Here is a 22,526-nt window from a genome sequence, read left to right on the forward strand (position 1 = left end):
TAGTCTAGTTGCAGTATGTAGCCTAGTTGCAGTACTTAGCCTAGTTGCAGTATGTAGTCTAGTTGCAGGATGTAGCCTAGTTGCAGGATGTTGCCTAGTTGCAGGATGTTGCTTAGTTGCAGTATGTAGCCTAGTTGCAGTACGTAGCCTAGTTGCAGTATGTAGCCTAGTTGCAGTATGTAGCCTAGTTGCAGGATGTAGCCTAGTTGCAGGATGTAGCCTAGTTGCAGTATGTAGCCAGTTGCAGGATGTAGTCTAGTTGCAGTACGTAGCCTAGTTGCAGTACGTAGCCCAGTTGCAGTACGTAGCCAGTTGCTGTACCTAGCCCTAGTTGCTGTACCTAGCCTAGTTGCAGTACGTAGCCTAGTTGCTGTACCTAGCCAGTTGCAGCACGTAGCCCAGTTGCAGTACGTAGCCTAGTTGCAGTACGTAGCCCTAGTTGCAGCACGTAGCCTAGTTGCAGTACGTAGCCTAGTTGCAGTATGTAGCCTAGTTGCAGGATGTAGCCTAGTTGCAGTACGTAGCCTAGTTGCAGTACGTAGCCTAGTTGCAGTATGTAGCCTAGTTGCAGTATGTAGCCTAGTTGCAGTATGTAGCCTAGTTGCAGTACGTAGTTCTAGTTGCTGCACGTAGCCTAGTTGCAGTACGTAGCCTAGTTGCAGTACGTAGCCCTAGTTGCAGTGACGTAGCCCAGTTGCAGTACGTAGCCTAGTTGCAGCATGTAGCCTAGTTGCAGTATGTAGCCTAGTTGCAGTACGTAGCCTAGTTGCAGCACGTAGCCTAGTTGCAGTACGTAGCCTAGTTGCAGTACGTAGCCTAGTTGCAGTATGTAGCCTAGTTGCAGTATGTAGCCTAGTTGCAGTACGTAGCCTAGTTGCAGTATGTAGCCTAGTTGCAGTACGTAGCCTAGTTGCAGTATGTAGCCTAGTTGCAGTACGTAGCCTAGTTGCAGTATGTAGCCTAGTTGCAGTATGTAGCCTAGTTGCAGTACGTAGCCTAGTTGCTGTACGTAGCCTAGTTGCTGTACGTAGCCTAGTTGCAGTACGTAGCCTAGTTGCAGTACGTAGCCTAGTTGCAGTATGTAGCCTAGTTGCAGTATGTAGCCTAGTTGCAGTATGTAGCCTAGTTGCAGTACGTAGCCTAGTTGCAGTATAGGCTAGTTAGTCTCCTGAGTGGCGCAGTGGTCTAAGGCACTACATCGCAGTGCTAGCTGTGCCACTAGAGATCCTGGTTCGAATCCAGGCTCTGTCGTAGCCGGCCGTGACCGGGAGACCCATGGGGCGGCGCGCAATTGGCCCAGCGTCGTCCAGGGTAGGGGAGGGAATGGCCGGCAGGGATGTAGCTCAGTTGATAGAGCATGGCGTTTGCAACGCCAGGGTTGTGGGTTCGATTCCCACGGGGGCCAGTATAAAAAAGATATGTACAGTGATCCCTCGCCACTTCGCGGTTCACTTATCGCGGATTCGCTATTTCGCGGATTTTCATAATGCATTTTTTTTTGGTGCATTGTGCTCTGCATTCTGATTAGCTAAAAACTCACTCCCGCTTCTTGTATCAAAACATGCTACGAATTGTGCTATCATTTTGTCGTCTCGTGCAGTTATGTGTACGTACATAAAACAGCTTGGCAAATTTACATTAAGTTGGCCAAATTATCTTGTAATTTCGAACATCTCCTAAACCCATAATGTCGACGAAACGGCCTGGACCGACAAAAGCACCTGCGGATGGGCCCAAACGGCGGAAGATGCTACCTATCTCAGATAAAGTTAAACTTCTGGACATGCTAAGGGAAGGTAAAAGCTATGCAGCCGTTGCTCGCCATTACGGAATCAATGAATCTTCCGTTCGTTACATAAAGAAGGAGGAAAAAAACATAAGGACGACAGCAGCAGTCAATGAGGAGGAAGGACTAACGCTTGGTCGCTTAGCAACCATGGTGCGAATGGCCACTGAACTTAAGCGAGTAGCTGAGGAATGGGACCCTTTGATGAGCCGTTCATTACAGTTCTCCAACGTAATCGATGGTGGCATGTCGGTGTACAAGGATCTTTTTGCAAAGAAGAAAAAGAGCGACAACAGCTGCCTATCACTATGTTCTTCTCCCGAACAAACACACCTGCACCGCGGGCTTCAGAAGAAGAGAACACTGCAGAGCGCAGTCAGGATGCAGCGGCCCAGTCTGAAGAGCAGTGAAACGGCCTACACGTGAGTCACTGTATTTGTATACATGTAATAGTTGCTAATTGTAAAAAAAAAAGTTTTCTATTTCGCGGATTTCACTTATCGCGGGTCATTTTGAACGTAACCCCCGCGATAAACGAGGGATTACTGTATTCACAAACTGTAAGTCGCTCTGGATAAGAGCGTCTGCTAAATGACTAAAATGTAAATGTAAATGTAGTGCAGAAATTTCTATTTTTGGAGTACCAAACAACAATCCTTCTCTGACCAATAGACAGCTAGATGCCATTGCCTTTGCCTCCCTGTTAGCCCGCAGAAGGATTTTATTGGATTGGAAATCTATCAATCCTCCCTTAGCCTCTCTTTGGCTCAAAGATCTGAAGCTGTTCCTAAAATGAGGAAAAATGAAGTTACCATTCGAGGGTCAACCAACTCATTTTATTCCTCCTGGGACCCGATGATATCCTATTTTGAACAGCTCCAAACACTTCCTCCAGATTAGTACTCTTGGCCCCACCTTGAGATTACTGCTATATAGGCCTATAAAATCACTTAATCACCTGAAATTGTTAGGCTATTACATTTTTGCTTGAAGTAACGTTGTTGTATACTTTTGTTTTGTTTTCTGACATGTAACTCAATTACTTAATAAATAAATAAAATAAATACAAAAATACTTTCCCTTTCTTTTTAAATGTGTTTGGAGGCATTCTGGGGGAGGGGGGAGGTCAAAGGGGACTAAAAGGGGAGAAATGTGCCATGTCTTTACATGTTATCTTTCATTCATTGTGAATACAAAATATATAATTTTAAAGGGAAGGCTTTGAAGCCAGATTTAGCGGATTTTGCTGTTTAGTTTTCCTCAACCTGTGTTTTGTTTCTCTCTCCTCTCCCTGTTAGATGGTGAGGCTGCTTCTCTCCAGAGGAGCCAACATTAATGCCTTTGACAAGAAGGATCGCCGAGCAATCCACTGGGCTGCTTACATGGGTGATGAGTTTACCACATCATTTCCATTCTGACTAATGTCCTTTATACCAATGAATGAATGAATGAATGGACTGTGTGTTAGTCTCACAGCTCAGCTGTATGAGCCACGTCTAGTGTGTTATTATGTCAGAATCATGTACTAAGTAGGTTGATTAGATGTTTTCAGTTGTACTAACATGATGTAGGTGTTGCTTATGGTGCTGTGTACCACTGTAAACTAATCTATCTCTCCCTCTCTCTGCCTATCTCTCTGTGTTTGTGTCTCTGTTTCTCTCTTAACCCCCTTACTATCTCTCTCTCTCTCTCTCTCTCTCTCTCTCTCTCTCTCTCTCTCTCTCTCTCTCTCTCTCTCTCTCTCTCTCTCTCTCTCTCTCTCTCTCTCTCTCTCTCTCTCTCTCTCTCTCTCTCTCTCTCTTTATCCCTCCCCCTCTCTCTCTACCATAGGGCACATTGAGGTGGTGAAACTGCTGGCCTCTCATGGATCAGAGTTGTCCTGTAAAGACAAGAAGGCCTACACCCCTCTCCACTCTGCAGCCTCCAGTGGAATGATCAGTGTGGTCAAGTACCTCCTGGACCTTGGTGTGGATGTGAGTCAACACGCATTCAAATGTGTAGGGGGTTTTCATAATAGTAATGAAGAGAGAGAGGTTAGAGCCAGTGATTTGGACCAGGGGGTTTTCATAACCAAGTAATGAAGAGAGAGAGGTTGGACCAGGGGGTTTTTCATAACCAAGTAATGAAGAGAGAGAGGTTGGACCAGGGGGTTTTCAGAACCAAGTAATGAAGAGAGAGAGGTTGGACCAGGGGGTTTTCATAACCAAGTAATGAAGAGAGAGAGGTTGGACCAGGGGTTTTTCATAACCAAGTAATGAAGAGAGAGAGGTTGGACCAGGGGTTTTCATAACCAAGTAATGAAGAGAGAGAGGTTGGACCAGGGGGTTTTCAGAACCAAGTAATGAAGAGAGAGAGGTTGGACCAGGGGGTTTTCATAACCAAGTAATGAAGAGAGAGAGGTTGGACCAGGGGGTTTTCAGAACCAAGTAATGAAGAGAGAGAGGTTGGACCAGGGGGTTTTCATAACCAAGTAATGAAGAGAGAGAGGTTGGACCAGGGGGTTTTCATAACCAAGTGACCTGATCAGGAATGTATTGTTTTGTTCTCTCCCCCCCCCTCTCTCTCTCTCTCTCTCCACTCTTTTCCCAATGTTACTTGCAATGTGGTTGAACATGAAGCTTCATGAGGCCTCTAGGGTCAAGTGGTTGACGTGTGTGTGTGTCTGTGTATGTGTTTGTGTGTGTGTCTGTGTGTGTGTCTGTGTGTGTGTCTGTGTGTGTGTCTGTGTGTGTGTGTGTGTCTGTGTGTGTGTGTTCTGTAGGTGCTGAGATCGACTGTGAAGAAAAGAATGGAAACACACCTCTGCACATCTCTGCTCGCTACGGCCATGAGTTACTCATCAATACACTCATCACGAACGCAGCTGACACAGCCAAGTGAGAACACACACAGTTTCCAGCAAAAAATGCAACATGCATCTGCAATTCTGTCATTGACCGAATTCCCGCTTGGAGACTATGCTCAACACATTGTGGTGTGTGGGGGGTTGATAGACAGGGCATTGCAGCATGCTGATGTGTTGATCTGCTGTGGGGTTTAATGAGGACTGTGATGTGGTGCTGTTTCCAATCTTAGCTGAATCAACTGTAAGTCGCTCTGGATAAGAGTGTCTGCTTAAAGTCTCAAATGTAAAAATGTGTTGCAGGCGAGGCGTCCATGGGATGTTCCCCCTCCACCTGTCTGCTCTCAGTGGGTTCTCTGACTGCTGTCGGAAGCTCCTCTCATCAGGCTTTGATATAGACACCCCTGACGACTTTGGAAGGACCTGTTTACATGCTGCAGCAGCTGTTGGGTGAGTGGACTGGTCCAGGCTTTACACCAAGGAATATTTAGTTCATGAACTGGAAAGCCACCAGAAAGAACAAACACATATTCACACTCTTACATTTCACATTGTTTAGCAGTATAAAAAAATCGTATAGATCATTAGTGCGGTATCATTTCTGTATAATGTGGTTCCATGCCATGGTGGTATTGACTTGCGCTCTGGTCTAAATTGTCTTTATATCTTCTTGAAAGAGAAGAGAAACCTGCAAACTGCTCTTGCTAGTATCACTTTTTATTATTGCTTTTATTAGCATTAGAAAAACAGTGATACTAGCAAGAGCAGTGTACGGGTTTCTCTTTTCTCTAAGGTTCTCATTGTTACCATCCACCTGATAGCTCAGATGTGAAAGGGCCTTTCTGAACTTGATATCTTGTTACCATCCACCTGATAGCTCAGATGTACGAGGGCCTTTCTGAACTTGATATCTTGTTACCATTCACCTGATAGCTCAGATGTACGAGGGCCTTTCTGAACTTGATATCTTGTTACCATCCACCTGATAGCTCAGATGTACGAGGGCCTTTCTGAACTTGATATCTTGTTACCAGGAACCTGGACTGTCTGAATCTGCTGCTCAACACAGGGGCAGACTTCAACAGAAAGGACAGCTTCGGAAGGTCTGTCTGTGGCATCAAATAACTTTCATATGTGATCTTTATGATAATGGGGAATATAGTATAGGGGCATATAGGAATTATTATGGGAAATATTGGGCGGCAGGTAGCCTAGCGGTTAAGAGCGTTGGGTCAGTAACCGAAAGGTTGCTGGTTCAAATCCCCTAGCTGACTAGGTGAAAAATGTGTCTATGTGCACTGCAGCAAGGCACTTAACCCTAATTGCTCCTGTAAGTCGCACTGGATAAGAGTGTCTGCTAAATGACGTAAATGTAAAATGTAAATGTTTTACAGCTCCAATAAGCTGTTTCTGTTGTTGATGTTGAATGGTTTCTGTGCGTTCTTCTAGGAGTCCTCTGCATTATGCGGCAGCCAATTGTAACTACCAGTGTCTGTTTGCCTTGGTGGGGTCTGGGGCCAGTGTGAACGATCTGGATAAAAGGGGTTGCACCCCGCTCCACTACGCTGCTGCCTCCGACACAGACGGAAAGTACGTCTCACACCTCTCTTACTGTTGTGTGTGTTGTGGTGCCATGACCTTTCACATTTCACTGTAGTCTGGAGAGTATGTTGTGGTGCCATGACCTTTCACATTTCACTGTAGTCTGGAGAGTATGTTGTGGTGCCATGACCTTTCACATTTCACTGTAGTCTGGAGAGTATGTTGTGGTGCCATGACCTTTCACATTTCACTGTAGTCTGGAGAGTATGTTGTGGTGCCATGACCTTTCACATTTCACTGTAGTCTGGAGAGTATGTTGTGGTGCCATGACCTTTCACATTTCACTGTAGTATGGAGAGTATGTTGTGGTGCCATGACCTTTCACATTTCACTGTAGTCTGGAGAGTATGTTGTGGTGCCATGACCTTTCACATTTCACTGAAGTCTAGAGTATGTTGTTGGCCGTGTTTGAATACATACTAGTGTTAAATCTGCAGTGTGAAAGCTTGGCCACGTCTCCTTTGGGAAAGTGTCTCTGCTTGCTTATCTGTCTGTCTTGATGTTGGTATAATGATTAGTGAACTCTTGACCTCTGACCTCTAGGTGTCTGGAATATTTGCTGCGAAACGACGCTAACCCAGGGATCAGGGACAATCAGGGCTACAACGCAGTCCATTACGCGTCTGCGTACGGACACCGACTCTGTCTGGAGCTGGTGAGTCAGAACCACAGGGGACTAGACGCCCTGCATTCACAGACCATTTTGTCTGCGTCCCAAATGGATGTAGGGCCCATAGGGCTCTGGTCAAAAGTAATGCACTATATAGGGAATAGGGTGCCATTTGGGACAGACGTTGATATTCAGTAGGTTTTAAGGTGTGGTTGCATGTTTGTCGTGGCCGCATCGTCACTCTTGATGTTCTTTTTCCAGATTGCAAGTGAAACACCTTTAGATGTGGTAAGTACCAGTTGGTTACTTTTCCTCACACTAGCTTGTTTAAGATACGAATGCAACACCCCAGTATGTCTGCAGGGGGCTGGACACTGAGATTTACAACATGAAACATGCTACTAGACTAACCTTCAAAGTAAATATGTTACAAGTCTAAACTGGCCCGTCCTTGTCTTTCCCCAGCTAATGGAAACCTCAGGGACAGACATCCTGAACGACTCTGATGTCAGAGCTCCCATCAGCCCCCTACACTTAGCTGTGAGTAAAGCCTACCTGCTCCTGTAGGGGTCTCGCCACATGACAAATGGCACCCTATTCCCTATTTAGTGCCCTACTTTTGACCAGAACCTTATGGGCCCAGATCAAAAGTACTGCACTACATGGGAAATAGGTGCTGTCTGGGATACAGGCATGGTGTTGTTTTTCCACGAAAAGTTGATTGTCCAGACACTCACACACCATGTTCCTATCTGTTCCTGATTAGTGTAAAATACATGCATATTTTGACACGGTGATGATGAGGATGATTTCCTTATTTTGCCATTTGAGTTAATCAACCTCCAACAGAGGAGTAGTAGTGTGTTTGTTTCTAAATCTCACGCTTGGCAGGGACCTTCGATGTTGATGCTGGGCGGGAGAAAAAATGGGCACCCGATTTGAGAGACACTGGTCTACTTTAGAGGTCTAGGACTGTTTCTGTTCAGGCATACCACTGGTCTACTATAGGACATTGATTATATTAAGAGTGTATATCTGTTCAGGCACACCACTGGTCTACTATAGGACATTGATTATATTAAGAGTGTATATCTGTTCAGGCATACCACTGGTCTACTATAGGACATTGATTATATTAGGAGTGTATTTCTGTTCAGGCATACCACTGGTCTACTATAGGACATTGATTATATTAGGAGTGTATATCTGTTCTGGCATACCACTGGTCTACTATGGACATTGATTATATTAGGAGTGTATATCTGTTCTGGCATACCACTGGTCTACTATAGGACATTGATTATATTAGGAGTGTATATCTGTTCAGGCATACCACTGGTCTACTATAGGACATTGATTATATTAGGAGTGTATTTCTGTTCAGGCATACCACTGGTCTACTATAGGACATTGATTATATTAGGAGTGTATATCTGTTCTGGCATACCACTGGTCTACTATAGGACATTGATTATATTAGGAGTGTATATCTGTTCTGGCATACCACTGGTCTACTATAGGACATTGATTATATTAGGAGTGTATATCTGTTCAGGCATACCACTGGACTTTGCTTAGCCTATACTGCAACTAGGCTACATACTGCAACTAGGCTACATACTGCAACTAGGCTACATACTGCAACTAGGCTACATACTGCAACTAGGCTACATACTGCAACTAGGCTACATACTGCAACTAGGCTACATCCTGCAACTAGGCTACGTACGGCAACTAGGCTACATACTGCAACTAGGCTACGTACGGCAACTAGGCTACATACTGCAACTAGGCTACGTACGGCAACTGGGCTACATACTGCAACTAGGCTACGTACGGCAACTAGGCTACATCCTGCAACTAGGGCTACATGCTGCAACTAGGCTACGTACGGCAACTGGGCTACATACTGCAACTAGGCTACGTACGGCAACTAGGCTACATCCTGCAACTAGGCTACATCCTGCAACTAGGCTACGTACGGCAACTAGGCTACATCCTGCAACTAGGCTACATCCTGCAACTAGGCTACGTACGGCAACCAGGGCTACATACTGCAACTAGGCTACGTACGGCAACTAGGCTACATCCTGCAACTAGGCTACGTACGGCAACTAGGCTACATACTGCAACCTGGGCTACGTACTGCAACTAGGCTACGTCGGCAACTAGGCTACATCCTGCAACTAGGCTACATCCTGCAACTAGGCTACATCCTGCAACTAGGCTACATACTGCAACTAGGCTACGTACGGCAACTAGGCTACATCCTGCAACTAGGCTACATCCTGCAACTAGGGCTACATCCTGCAACTAGGCTACATCCTGCAACTAGGCTACATCCTGCAACTAGGCTACATACTGCAACTAGGGCTACGTACGGCAACTAGGCTACATCCTGCAACTAGGCTACATCCTGCAACTAGGCTACGTACGGCAACTAGGCTACATCCTGCAACTAGGCTACATCCTGCAACTAGGGCTACGTACGGCAACTAGGCTACATCCTGCAACTAGGCTACATCCTGCAACTAGGCTACGTACGGCAACTAGGCTACATCCTGCAACTAGGCTACATCCTGCAACTAGGCTACATCCTGTAACTAGGCTACGTACGGCAACTAGGCTACATCCTGCAACTAGGCTACATCCTGCAACTAGGCTACATCCTGCAACTAGGCTACGTACTGCAACTAGGCTACATCCTGCAACTAGGCTACATCCTGCAACTAGGCTACATCCTGCAACTAGGCTACGTACTGCAACTAGGCTACATCCTGCAACTAGGCTACATCCTGCAACTAGGCTACGTACTGCAACTAGGCTACATCCTGCAACTAGGCTACATCCTGCAACTAGGCTACATCCTGCAACTAGGCTACATCCTGCAACTAGGCTACATCCTGCAACTAGGCTACATCCTGCAACTAGGCTACATCCTGCAACTAGGCTACATCCTGCAACTAGGCTACATCCTGCAACTAGGCTACATCCTGCAACTAGGCTACATACTGCAACTAGGCTACATACTGCAACTAGGCTACATACTGCAACTAGGCTACATCCTGCAACTAGGCTACATCCTGCAACTAGGCTACGTACGGCAACTAGGCTACATCCTGCAACTAGGCTACGTACGGCAACTAGGCTACATACTGCAACTAGGCTACGTACGGCAACTAGGCTACGTCCTGCAACTAGGCTACGTACGGCAACTAGGCTACATACTGCAACTAGGCTACGTACGGCAACTAGGCTACATCCTGCAACTAGGCTACGTACTGCAACTAGGCTACATCCTGCAACTAGGCTACATACTGCAACTAGGCTACATCCTGCAACTAGGCTACATACTGCAACTAGGCTACGTACAGCAACTAGGCTACATCCTGCAACTAGGCTACATCCTGCAACTGGGCTACGTACGGCAACTAGGCTACATCCTGCAACTAGGCTACATCCTGCAACTAGGCTACGTACGGCAACTAGGCTACATCCTGCAACTAGGCTACATCCTGCAACTAGGCTACGTACGGCAACTAGGCTACATCCTGCAACTAGGCTACATCCTGCAACTAGGCTACATCCTGCAACTAGGCTACGTACGGCAACTAGGCTACATCCTGCAACTAGGCTACATCCTGCAACTAGGCTACGTACGGCAACTAGGCTACATACTGCAACTAGGCTACGTACTGCAACTAGGCTACATACAGCAACTAGGCTACATCCTGCAACTAGGCTACAACCTGCAACTAGGCTACATCCTGCAACTAGGCTACAACCTGCAACTAGGCTACATCCTGCAACTAGGCTACGTCCTGCAACTAGGCTACAACCTGCAACTAGGCTACATCCTGCAACTAGGCTACATACTGCAACTAGGCTACAACCTGCAACTAGGCTACATCCTGCAACTAGGCTACATCCTGCAACTAGGCTACATCCTGCAACTAGGCTACATACTGCAACTAAGCTACATACTGCAACTAGGCTACATACTGCAACTAGGCTACATACAGCAACTAGGCTACATCCTGCAACTAGGCTACATACAGCAACTAGGCTACGTACTGCAACTAGGCTACGTACTGCAACTAGGCTACATCCTGCAACTAGGCTACGTACTGCAACTAGGCTACATCCAGCAACTAGGCTACATACTGCAACTAGGCTACATCCTGCAACTAGGCTACATACAGCAACTAGGCTACATCCTGCAACTAGGCTACATACTGCAACTAGACTACATACAGCAACTAGGCTACATACTGCAACTAGGCTACATCCTGCAACTAGGCTACATACAGCAACTAGGCTACATCCTGCAACTAGGCTACATCCTGCAACTAGGCTACATCCTGCAACTAGGCTACATCCTGCAACTAGGCTACATCCTGCAACTAGGCTACATACTGCAACTAGGCTACATACTGCAACTAGGCTACATACTGTAACTAGGCTACATACAGCAACTAGGCTACATCCTGCAACTAGGCTACATACAGCAACTAGGCTACGTACTGCAACTAGGCTACGTACTGCAACTAGGCTACATCCTGCAACTAGGCTACATACAGCAACTAGGCTACATACTGCAACTAGGCTACATACTGCAACTAGGCTACGTACTGCAACTAGGCTACATACTGCAACTAGGCTACATACTGCAACTAGGCTACGTACTGCAACTAGGCTACTTCCTGCAACTAGGCTACATCCTGCAACTAGGCTACATACAGCAACTAGGCTACGTACTGCAACTAGGCTACATACTGCAACTAGGCTACATACTGCAACTAGGCTACATACTGCAACTAGGCTACGTACTGCAACTAGGCTACATCCTGCAACTAGGCTACATACTGCAACTAGGCTACTTCCTACAACTAGGCTACTTCCTGCAACTAGGCTACTTCCTGCAACTAGGCTACTTCCTGCAACTAGGCTACTTCCTGCACATAGGCTACATCCTGCACCTAGGCTACATCCTGCAACTAGGCTACATCCTGCAACTAGGCTATATACTGCAACTAGGCTATATACTGCAACTAGGCTATGTACTGTAACTAGGCTACGTACTGCAACTAGGCTACGTACTGCAACTAGGCTACGTACTGCAACTAGGCTACATACTGCAACTAGGCTACATCCTGCAACTAGGCTACATACTGCAACTAGGCTACGTACTGCAACTAGGCTACGTACTGCAACTAGGCTACGTACTGCAACTAGGCTACATCCTGCAACTAGGCTACATACTGCAACTAGGCTATGTACTGCAACTAGGCTACGTACTGCAACTAGGCTACGTACTGCAACTAGGCTACATCCTGCAACTAGGCTACATCCTGCAACTAGGCTACGTACTGCAACTAGGCTACATACTGCAACTAGGCTACGTACTGCAACTAGGCTACATCCTGCAACTAGGCTACATCCTGCAACTAGGCTACGTACTGCAACTAGGCTACGTACTGCAACTAGGCTACGTACTGCAACTAGGCTACGTACTGCAACTAGGCTACGTACTGCAACTAGGCTACATCCTGCAACTAGGCTACGTACTGCAACTAGGCTACATCCTGCAACTAGGCTACATCCTGCAACTAGGCTACATACTGCAACTAGGCTACGTACTGCAACTAGGCTACGTACTGCAACTAGGCTACGTACTGCAACTAGGCTACGTACTGCAACTAGGCTACATCCTGCAACTAGGCTACGTACTGCAACTAGGCTACATCCTGCAACTAGGCTACATCCTGCAACTAGGCTACATCCTGCAACTAGGCTACGTACTGCAACTAGGCTAAGTACTGCAACTAGGCTACATACTGCAACTAGGCTAAGTACTGCAACTAGGCTACATACTGCAACTAGGCTACGTACTGCAACTAGGCTACGTACTGCAACTAGGCTACGTACTGCAACTAGGCTACGTACTGCAACTAGGCTACGTACTGCAACTAGACTACGTACTGCAACTAGGCTACTTCCTGCAACTAGGCTACATCCTGCAACTAGGCTACATCCTGCAACTAGGCTACATCCTGCAACTAGGCTACATCCTGCAACTAGGCTACATCCTGCAACTAGGCTACATCCTGCAACTAGGCTACATCCTGCAACTAGGCTACATCCTGCAACTAGGCTACGTACTGCAACTAGGCTACGTCCTGCAACTAGGCTACATCCTGCAACTAGGCTACATCCTGCAACTAGGCTACGTACAGCAACTAGGCTACGTACTGCAACTAGGCTACGTCCTGCAACTAGGCTACGTCCTGCAACTAGGCTACGTCCTGCAACTAGGCTACGTACTGCAACTAGGCTACGTCCTGCAACTAGGCTACATCCTGCAACTAGGCTACATCCTGCAACTAGGCTACATCCTGCAACTAGGCTACGTACTGCAACTAGGCTACATCCTGCAACTAGGCTACGTACTGCAACTAGGCTACATCCTGCAACTAGGCTACATACTGCAACTAGGCTACATCCTGCAACTAGGCTACGTACTTTCATACCCCCGTGGGAATCGAACCCACAACCCTGGCGTTGCAAACACCATGCTCTACGAACTGAGCCGGCCATTCCCTCCCCTACCCTGGACGACGCTGGGCCAATTGCGCGCCGCCCCATGGGTCTCCCGGTCGCGGCCGGCTACGACAGAGCCTGGATTCAAACCAGGATCTCTAGTGGCACAGCTAGCACTGCGATGTAGTGCCTTAGACCACTGCGCCACTCACAGACTGAGTATTGCTGAGTATTGCTGACCGGAGCCTTCTCTAACAAAGTCAAAACTTTCTTTAATGTCCCACCCTCAGATACAGATGGTGCCTGGTCTGGTTCACGGCCACATTGAGAAAAAGATGACACATTAGGTATTTTCACAGGACCCACTCCCTCCTGAGGGCAGTCAAAAACAGCAGCAACCTGCTGTGAAAGTTGTGTTCTACATGCTTTACGTTCCCTTAACAGTTCATCCAACCGATCCTGTACCTCACTGGCTGTCCAGTCACGAATGGGTTTGCTCTTGAACACTTGGGCCAACTCTTTATCAGGACAGTTGCGCACAAACATGACTGCCAACTCTGAGCACTGATTGGGTAAGGTCCTGCCCTCACTCACAAGGTACTGTTCGGCTGCCTCTGCAGCTTTGTTAAGCCTAATCCAGAAATCTATTGGACCCTCATTAGCATATGGTTTGATTGAATAGAAATTAGCTAATGGCATACCTGAGCAGACAGTATCCCCAAAGTGTTGCTTGAAAACACTGAACACCGCCTTAACATCTGTGACAACAAGGTTGTTACGCTTCCAGATTTTGGTCACATCCCGTGCCCTCCCCATGAGCCTAGACATCACCTCCCCAACATTCCCAGACCCAGTGTAACCCCTCTTCTCTAGGTAGACTTCCATTAACTCCTCCCACTCCAGGACAGAGTACTTATCTGAGCCATCACCCCTAAAAAGAGGTGGAGCACTAACATCTGACTTCACAACCAGATTCAGCTTGGACGCATCAATAAAGGTTGACCCACACTGCTCAGGCAGGGGAAACTGCTGGGGTTGGTGAGGGGGACAGGCAGGAGAAAGACTTGAAACCCCAGGCTGCAGTAAACTCGCTCTGATAGATTCTCCTATCTCTGAACCAATCTGCTTAATAAGGTCACTAAGCTGACTCGGAGGCGTCCCATTATCACCGAGTACTGTGGATGATGGTACATCAAAAGACAGAGGTGGGATACCCTGGTCAGGTGGAACAAACAGCCTACCCCTCCCAGTGCTTGCAAACTCAGGACTAGCAAACGCTCTACTCCCAGGAGCTGACTGTACAATTGGTGTAAATGGAAGGACACCCCTCCCTCTACCCACACTAAAATCCCCAGCATAACAAGTCTTACGGATTTGAGAATCTTCCATGGCTCAACAGAGCACTAAAATACAATGTAATTTAGTGCATTCAAATACCCCCAAAAAAATAATGCAATAAAAAAATTCATCCAAAACATACAAATAAGCACGAATACCTGTATCTAATGAATATGCTACATTCACTTTCACTGTTTACAGTATATATTCACTTACAGTAAGCCATCAACAAATTCACATGCGCAGGTCGTGCACCTCATCCACACGCACAGCTCCGGCGGTCGGCTTGAGCTGACCAGTCGGCAGGTCACGTAATTAGGACACTGCCACAACTGGAATTCTGATGGTTGGATAATTTTTATTCGACCTGCACACGAAGAGACAACACACAATATGTTAGCTCTTGGTGCAGCCACAGCTCTCGGGCACCTTGCTAGTTGAAGGTCAGGCAAAGAGAACAGGTGCTGCATGCACACATTCAGTGCCTAACAACACACTATACAATACAAGTAAAATGATATACAACATAATTCTGACAAAATAAAAGACATAACTGCACACCACGAGACAACACACAATAGGTCAGCCCTTGGTGCAGCCACAGCTCTCGGGCACCTGCGTGAGCACATAGAAACTCACTCAAACACTGCCCCAAATACTCCCGAGTTACAATAGGTACCCTAATTAGCGAGCTCGGTGAAAGTTGTTGACATACATCTTTATATTGTCCTCATTGTAACAAAACCTGTAGTTGCGTAACAGCACTTTGTGTAACTTTACCACAGTTTTATATTGACAAATTACGGCGCCAATGACAACATACCTTGCTAGTTGAAGGACAGGCAAAAGAGAACAATAACAGGGTACATAAATACAGATAACCCGCAATGGACCAAACCAAAATATACACAACTTTTACAATTAGGTGTATTTGCAATATAGATACATAAAAATGTTTGTACACCAAAAAATAACATTAGCTATGCAGCTGTAATTAAATAAAGAAACCACATTGAATTATTATTATTATTAACTTATTAACATCCCCTCTTGACCTGGCCTACTTGAACTGTCCTTGTGTGCAATTTGGTGCATAATCTAGGGAAACAACATCACACTACTACACATATAATTCAAGTCATACCTTTATTGTCATTCATGCTCTTATTTTTAACCTAGTAGTTTTGCAAAAGTGTAACCTGCGTCAATTCTAGGAAATATTGGAATAACGTGCTTAAGAGGAGCCCTGACACGCACAACAGGATAACACAACTACCACATTTTCAATTGACAATCATTGATTTAAATGGATGTGGTCAATAGATTTGTATAGGCATATATACTAATTTAATTTAACTTGTAAGCCAAGGTTGGATTAGTAGGTCTATGCAACATGCACCTGGATAACCGCGTCATGAATCGGAACGGGCTCCAACGTCCTCATATACACATTATGACAAAATAAAGATCTTAATATTTCACGAAATAAAGACATAGAAGAAAACAGGTTCTAGAAACTCAATTTCTCCATGGCAATAGAATGTAAACATGTAAATTGCTCCAAACATATCCAAATATCGCCTACAACTCAATTCTCAGCGCAGCATATTGGACGACTCCACAGGCATTGATCATTCGCGACTTTAAGTCATTCCTGTTATCTCTAGAGCATCCCGTATATTTATAGCGCTGCATTTCGTCCCCCTCTGACCATGGATAGGGTTGGGAGCATTCCTGAGTTCACTTATGGTCCCACTAAGGTAATCTTAGGAGATATTCCTTTTGGCATACTGTAAATGCCTGTGCATAATGTACCTAATAAAGCATAATTGTTTTAATTATCTTCAAAGGAATTCTGTAGAAGCAGCCTTTATTTTCAGACTCTGCAGGCCTGCTGGGAGGAAGCATATTACAATAAACAGGTAAGATTCATCCCACAAAAACAGTAACCACAGAAAAAAATAGATAGATTTAATCCCAAAACAAGAGTTTTATTTCAAGACAGTTTAGAGAAGATGGTCATAAGAGTTTTTAATATCACTTGCAAATTGTGAGACATGAGCAGTTGTGAAATGTTGCGAGAGGCCCTTCTGAAAGCACATTATATGGTCTTTAGTGGCACGGTCTCACACCTTACCTCATCTTGCAGAAGAAGTTCATGGTCCACTATCTGCTGCTCCAGAGTCGAGGCCAGGTCTCGCCCCATGTCACCATGGAGCACATGAGCGACTGGCTGGTGTCTCAGGGCAAAAAATCCCTTAGGGAGAGGTGAGTACCACGTCAGCTCTCACCTTCACTGCCATTCTCTGTCACCAGCAGCACTCCAGGAGGTGTGGGTAAAATAAACAACAGATAAATAGGAAGCCAGGAAAGTTGAAATGCTTTGTGTTTTATTTGAAGGGTGTGGAAGGAAACCCTGGAGGAGGGGAACGAACTCGCTCGGCTGGTAAGAGAATGAGAGTTAGAGACTTAGACTATCAGTCAGTGAGCTCCTTTCTAGCCTTTCAGCAACTAGTCAGTACAGCAGAATATATCTGTTGTGAAATTACACTAATGGGACTTCCTGTTTCCTACGGCAGACCTGGGAAGTAAACACCTGCCTAAAAATGATTGACATGGAGCACAAGGCTGTCTGCAAGCTCCGACGCTCTATGCACACCACCTCTCCAGCTGGCGCTGACATGTGAGTTCCATGTACTGCCCTGCATACAGCTTGCTCCATTCATCTACACATCTGGAGCTATGCAGAAAATAACTAGGGCAGTGTTCTCTGTGTGAACATTGCACATCGTTTAGCTTTCTCTGCTGCTTTTTGTTGATTTCAGCGACCCCAAGGTCCACATCATCGTGGAGAGAGCTGTGAGGAGCATTCTGGACAAGCTGTCCAATAAGCCCTGTAGCAACCTGCTCAGCCCATCCCAGGTGGTGGTGGAGCTGGTGCCCAGGATCCTCCTGGCCCTGTGGCTTCAGCCAGAGGAAGGCCATTCAGATCACCCCATCCTCCTAAGCGGGATGGCTGTGAGTATGGTGGTGGCCGTAGGGGAGAAGCTCTCCAACACGTTGAAGGCCTCTTCTCCTCACACCCCTTTCTCCCGGGCTGCTGCTTTTGACTCTGTGAGGTCGATCCTCGGGAGAATCAGCCAGTCCTTCTCCCTGGATGACCTCAAGACCCCCTTTTTTATGAGCTCTGTCTGTGCCTTTGTGGCGGACGAGGTGAAAAGCTACTTCCAGCCTACTGCAGACACCCTGCGAGTTCCCCCTGTCCTAGTGGTGGCCTTCTCCGCCACACTACCAGCTGATATCCAAGCAGGTGAGTAGCACTCATAGAAAGCACTCTGACAGATGCCTTTTGTCATGACATCCTGGGGCCTTGTAGTAGTAGAGCCAATCAGGATTTTAATTGTCACCCCTAACACAGATGCAGACCAGGCTTCTTCCCACCTGGAGGTTGTGGAAATCCCCCATAACACAGAGGCAGACCCAGCTTCTTCCCACCCGGAGGTTGTGGACATCACCCCTAACACAGAGAAAGACCCGGCTTCTGCCCACCTGGAGGTTGAGGGATTCACCCCTAACACAGAGTTTGACCCAGCTTCTCCCCACCTAGATGTTGTTGACATCACCCGTAGCAGAGAGGAAGACCCGGCTTCTTCCCACATAGTGGTTTTGGACATCACCCCTAACACAGAGGCACACCTGGCTTCTTCCCACCTGGAGGTTGCTGACAAAACCCGTAGCACAGAGGCAGACCCGGTATCTTACCACCTGGAAGTTGAGGACATCACCCCTAACACAGAGGCACACCTGGCTTCTTCCCATCAGGAGCTTGTGGACATCACCCCCAAACACAGAGGCAGACCCGGCTTCTTCCCACCGTATGGTTGTTGACATCACCCATAACTCAGAGGCAGACCCAGCATCTTTCCACCTGGAGGTTGTGGACATCACCCCTAACACAGAGGCAGACCCGGCTTCTTCTCACCTGGAGGTTGTGGACATCACCCCTAACAAAGAGGCACACCTTGCTTCTTCCCACCAGGAGGTTGTGGACATCACCCCTAACACAGAGGCAGACCTGGCTTCTTCCCACAAGGAGCTTGTGGACATCACCCCTAACACAGAGGCTGATACGGCTTCTACCCACCTGGAGTTTGTGGTCATCACCCCTAACACAGAGGTAGACCCGGCTTCTACCTGTCAGAGGTTGTGGAAACCACCCCTAACACAGAGGCAGACCCGGCTTCTTCCAACCTGGAGTTTGTGGACATCACCCCTAACACAGATGCAGACCCGGCTTCTTCCCGACCTAGAGGTTGTGGACATCACCCCAAACACAGAGGCAGATCCTGCTTCTTCCCACCTGCAGCTTGTGGACCTCACCCCTAACACAGATGCATACCCTGCTTCTTCAATCTTGGAGGTTGTGGACGTCACACCTGAAGAAAAGCCTCTCATGGTGGCCGCTCACGCCACTCTGCCATCTGACATCCAAGCAGGTGAGTAAGACTTATAGAAAGCACTCTGACAGGTGCCGTTCATCATGATAACATGTAAAGTGTTGGTCCCATGTTTCATGAGCTGAAATAAAAGATACCATTCAACTGGCCAGTGTTTAGAACCTACGGTTTGCATTTATTTACATTCTGTCCCGCTTTTGTCCCTTTCCAGAGGATGTTGCTGTGGTCACCCTGGACGTCACCCCACACGTCACCAAGGACGTGACCCTGGATGTTCCATGCAGGGCGAGGAACGGGGCAGTCCAGCGTTTTTTTTGCAGGCTTTGGAGGGCAGTGTGCTGCTGCGCTTGCCACAAGGAAGAGGAGGAACAATATTAATTATTCATTAGACCAGAAACAGGATTGAACCATATACCATTAAATTCTTTGCATTATAGTTGCCTTCAATTCTGATTTTCTTCTGTTTAATTCTTAATTAATTTCAGAACATTTCTCTAAACTTTGTGGAGTAGGTTGTATAAATAGGTGGGAAACATCCCAATCCCAATTTTAATGCTTTTAATAATTAACTTATTACATTTTTTTTAGATGTATTATTTGACAAAAAAGTGGAGGGCGCGACAAAAAAACTTTAATCATCATAGAAAACTCTTGCTCACTATTAAAAATGCATTGTTTTATTTAAGCAAGGTTAAAAGATTAACGTTTCGGCCTAGTCTATGACAATATGCATATATAGTTGTGTTTGCCCAGTTAAAGGGGGAACCCAGACTCATCCTGGTTCTTGAGGGTTGCAGACACTGAATAATTATCATTTGAAATAAATGGCACTTTTCAAGTCTTGACTAAAAATCTTTAATGAATATGAATTTAAATACAATTGACTTGAGGATCAGAGCAGGCAGGCTGACTGGCTTGCCCTGAAGGCCCTCTGCCTCTACCTCTGTGTGGTTAATCTCAGCCAAGAGGTTGTATGGGTTGTCTGTCTCTCTCTGGGTGTGAATCACTATCACTGTGACCTCTCGCTCCGCCTGCCCGTTGGCCTGATTAGAAGGCTTCCCCTCTCATTCCTTGTTCACAGGAGCAGGGGTGATGGCATCCGGGGTAACCTCCTCCTCTCCTGTATCTAACCCATCTTCCTGGCTGTGAGTTCGACTGAGGTCACTCGTTCTCTCTCCCAGGGTGTTGGATAGTTTCTCCTCCTCTGTGTCTTGTGTATTTTCTACATTGTAGAATAATAGTGAAGACATCAAAACTATTAAATAACACATATGGCATCATGTAGTAACCAAAAACGTGTTACACATATCAAAATATATTTCAGATTTGAGATTCTTCAAAGTAGCCACCCTTTGCCTTGATCACAGCTTTGTACATACAGAATAATACGAAATGTTCTGAGACCAGGTTGCGCTTTCACCTCCCCCGGTAAGAGGGGAATAAGGCAACCTCAGAGTTACATTCAAGGATACTTTATTGACACACACGGATGAAATGGACATGGAAAGGTAGTGGAATGATAGTGGTCCTGTAATGGACAGATAACAGGGGTAATGAATATGCACAATATCTGATAGCACAAGTAGAGCAACAACGCTATTAACAAAGGAAGGGCTGTATTAATGGCATAATGCTACCTGCGGAGTATTACACAACACAGTAAAACACAGAGAGGCAACTTACAATAGGCAATGGTAGTAAATATAAAGAACAACAAGTAAGAATGATATACATGTTACAAACTCACTTTGTGCACGTACACTATCCCACGGTATATCTGTGCATTCAAATTGTCATCGATAAATGCAATTGTGTTCATTGTCTGTAGCTTATGCCTGCCCATACCATAACCCCACTGCCACCATGGAGCATTCACAACGTTGACATCAGCCAACAGCTCGCCCATACGCTGCTTTACAAGTGGTCTGAAGTCGTGAGGCCAGTTAGAAGTACTGCCAAATTCTCTAAAGCCGCCTTGGCTTATGGTTGAGAAACTAACATAAACATATCTGTTAACAGCTCTGGTGGACATTCCTGCAGTCCGTAAGCCAATTGCACGCTGCCTCAAAACTTGAAACATCTGTGCATTGTGTTGTGTGACAAAACTGCACATTTTAGAGTGGCATTTTATTGTCCTCAGCACAAGGTGCACCTGTGTAATTATCATGCTGTTTAATCAGCTTCTTGATATGCCATATTTGTCAGGTGGATGGATTATCTTGGCAAAGGAGAAATGCTCGCTTACAGGGATGTAAACAAATTTGTGCACACAATTTGAGAAAAATAAGCTTTTTGTGCGAACGAAATATTTCACGCTTTTATTTCAGCTCATGAAACATGGGACCAACACTTTACATATTGCGTTAATATTTTTGTTCAGTGTAGTTATTAGGTTGGGAGAATGGGATCCTATCTGGGCTAGCTAAAGCCAACTTCATGGTTAGTAGTATGACAGAGAAAAAATAACAAGACAAATTTAAACATCACAAATCTGAGGGGGCAGGTGACCCTGTGCCCCCTTTGGGCATGACGTCTCTGCTATCAACCACATCATTCTGTCTCCGTGAATATTCAAAACAGACACATTCATTCAGGTCTGGTACTGTTCCTACCATATAGATCAGGGATGGACAACCCTTTGGGCCGGAGTGGTGTCACACTTTTTTCTCACACTCTAGGAGCTCAGATGCAATAATTTAATAACCTAATAACCAAAGTTTCGACAGACAAGCTGTCTTCATCAGGGTATCCTGACGTTGGTTATTAAGTTATTAAATTATTGCATCTGAGCTCCTAGAGTGTGCGGCTCTCCTTTTCTTTTTCAAGTGTTCTACTCCGATAGCCAGCACCTCGCCTAAATAGGTGTGCGTTTCTTTCGCCTCCATATTAATCTGGTACTGGTCCTACCATATAGATCAGGCATGGACAATTCCAGTCCTTGGGGGTCGGAGTGGTGTCACACTTTTTCCCCATCCCTAGCAAACACAGCTGATTAAACTTATTGCATTCTAAACTGAAGCCCATGAGTACTTGATTATTAGAGTCAAATGTGTTAGCTGGGGCTGGGGAACAAGTGTAACACCAATCAGGTCCCGAGGACTGGAGTTGCCCATCACTGATATAGATGCTCTGTTTGCACACATCGAGGGATGTGGTGACAGTGGAGACAAGGGAACACACATAAACAGCTTTGTCCTGTTTAGAAGGTCGTCATAATCCTTACATAAATATGATGTGTATGCAAGAAATGCAGAGCCTCTTCCAAAAACATATTGACAGAGTCTAGTATCTAGTAATCTAATCAATTAGTTTTCAACCCCTTTGTTATGGCAAGCCTAAATAATCTCAGGA

General features: G+C 46.0%; 1 protein-coding gene across 1 annotated transcript; it reads left to right on the top strand.

The window, feature by feature from the left end:
* The first annotated feature begins 3,686 nt into the window (after positions 1-3,686).
* Positions 3,687-7,443, top strand: LOC121565880 (serine/threonine-protein phosphatase 6 regulatory ankyrin repeat subunit A-like). The gene is made up of 8 exons (XM_045218045.1): positions 3,687-3,759; positions 4,548-4,662; positions 4,932-5,078; positions 5,663-5,731; positions 6,078-6,218; positions 6,774-6,885; positions 7,102-7,128; positions 7,306-7,443. The coding sequence occupies exons 3-8, from the start codon at positions 4,948-4,950 to the stop codon at positions 7,405-7,407; spliced, it is 582 nt and encodes a 193-aa protein (XP_045073980.1). The 5' UTR covers positions 3,687-3,759; positions 4,548-4,662; positions 4,932-4,947; the 3' UTR covers positions 7,408-7,443.
* The last annotated feature ends 15,083 nt before the right edge of the window (positions 7,444-22,526 follow it).

The sequence above is a fragment of the Coregonus clupeaformis genome, unplaced genomic scaffold (genome assembly GCF_020615455.1).
Source record: "Coregonus clupeaformis isolate EN_2021a unplaced genomic scaffold, ASM2061545v1 scaf1328, whole genome shotgun sequence".
NCBI lineage: Eukaryota > Metazoa > Chordata > Actinopteri > Salmoniformes > Salmonidae > Coregonus > Coregonus clupeaformis.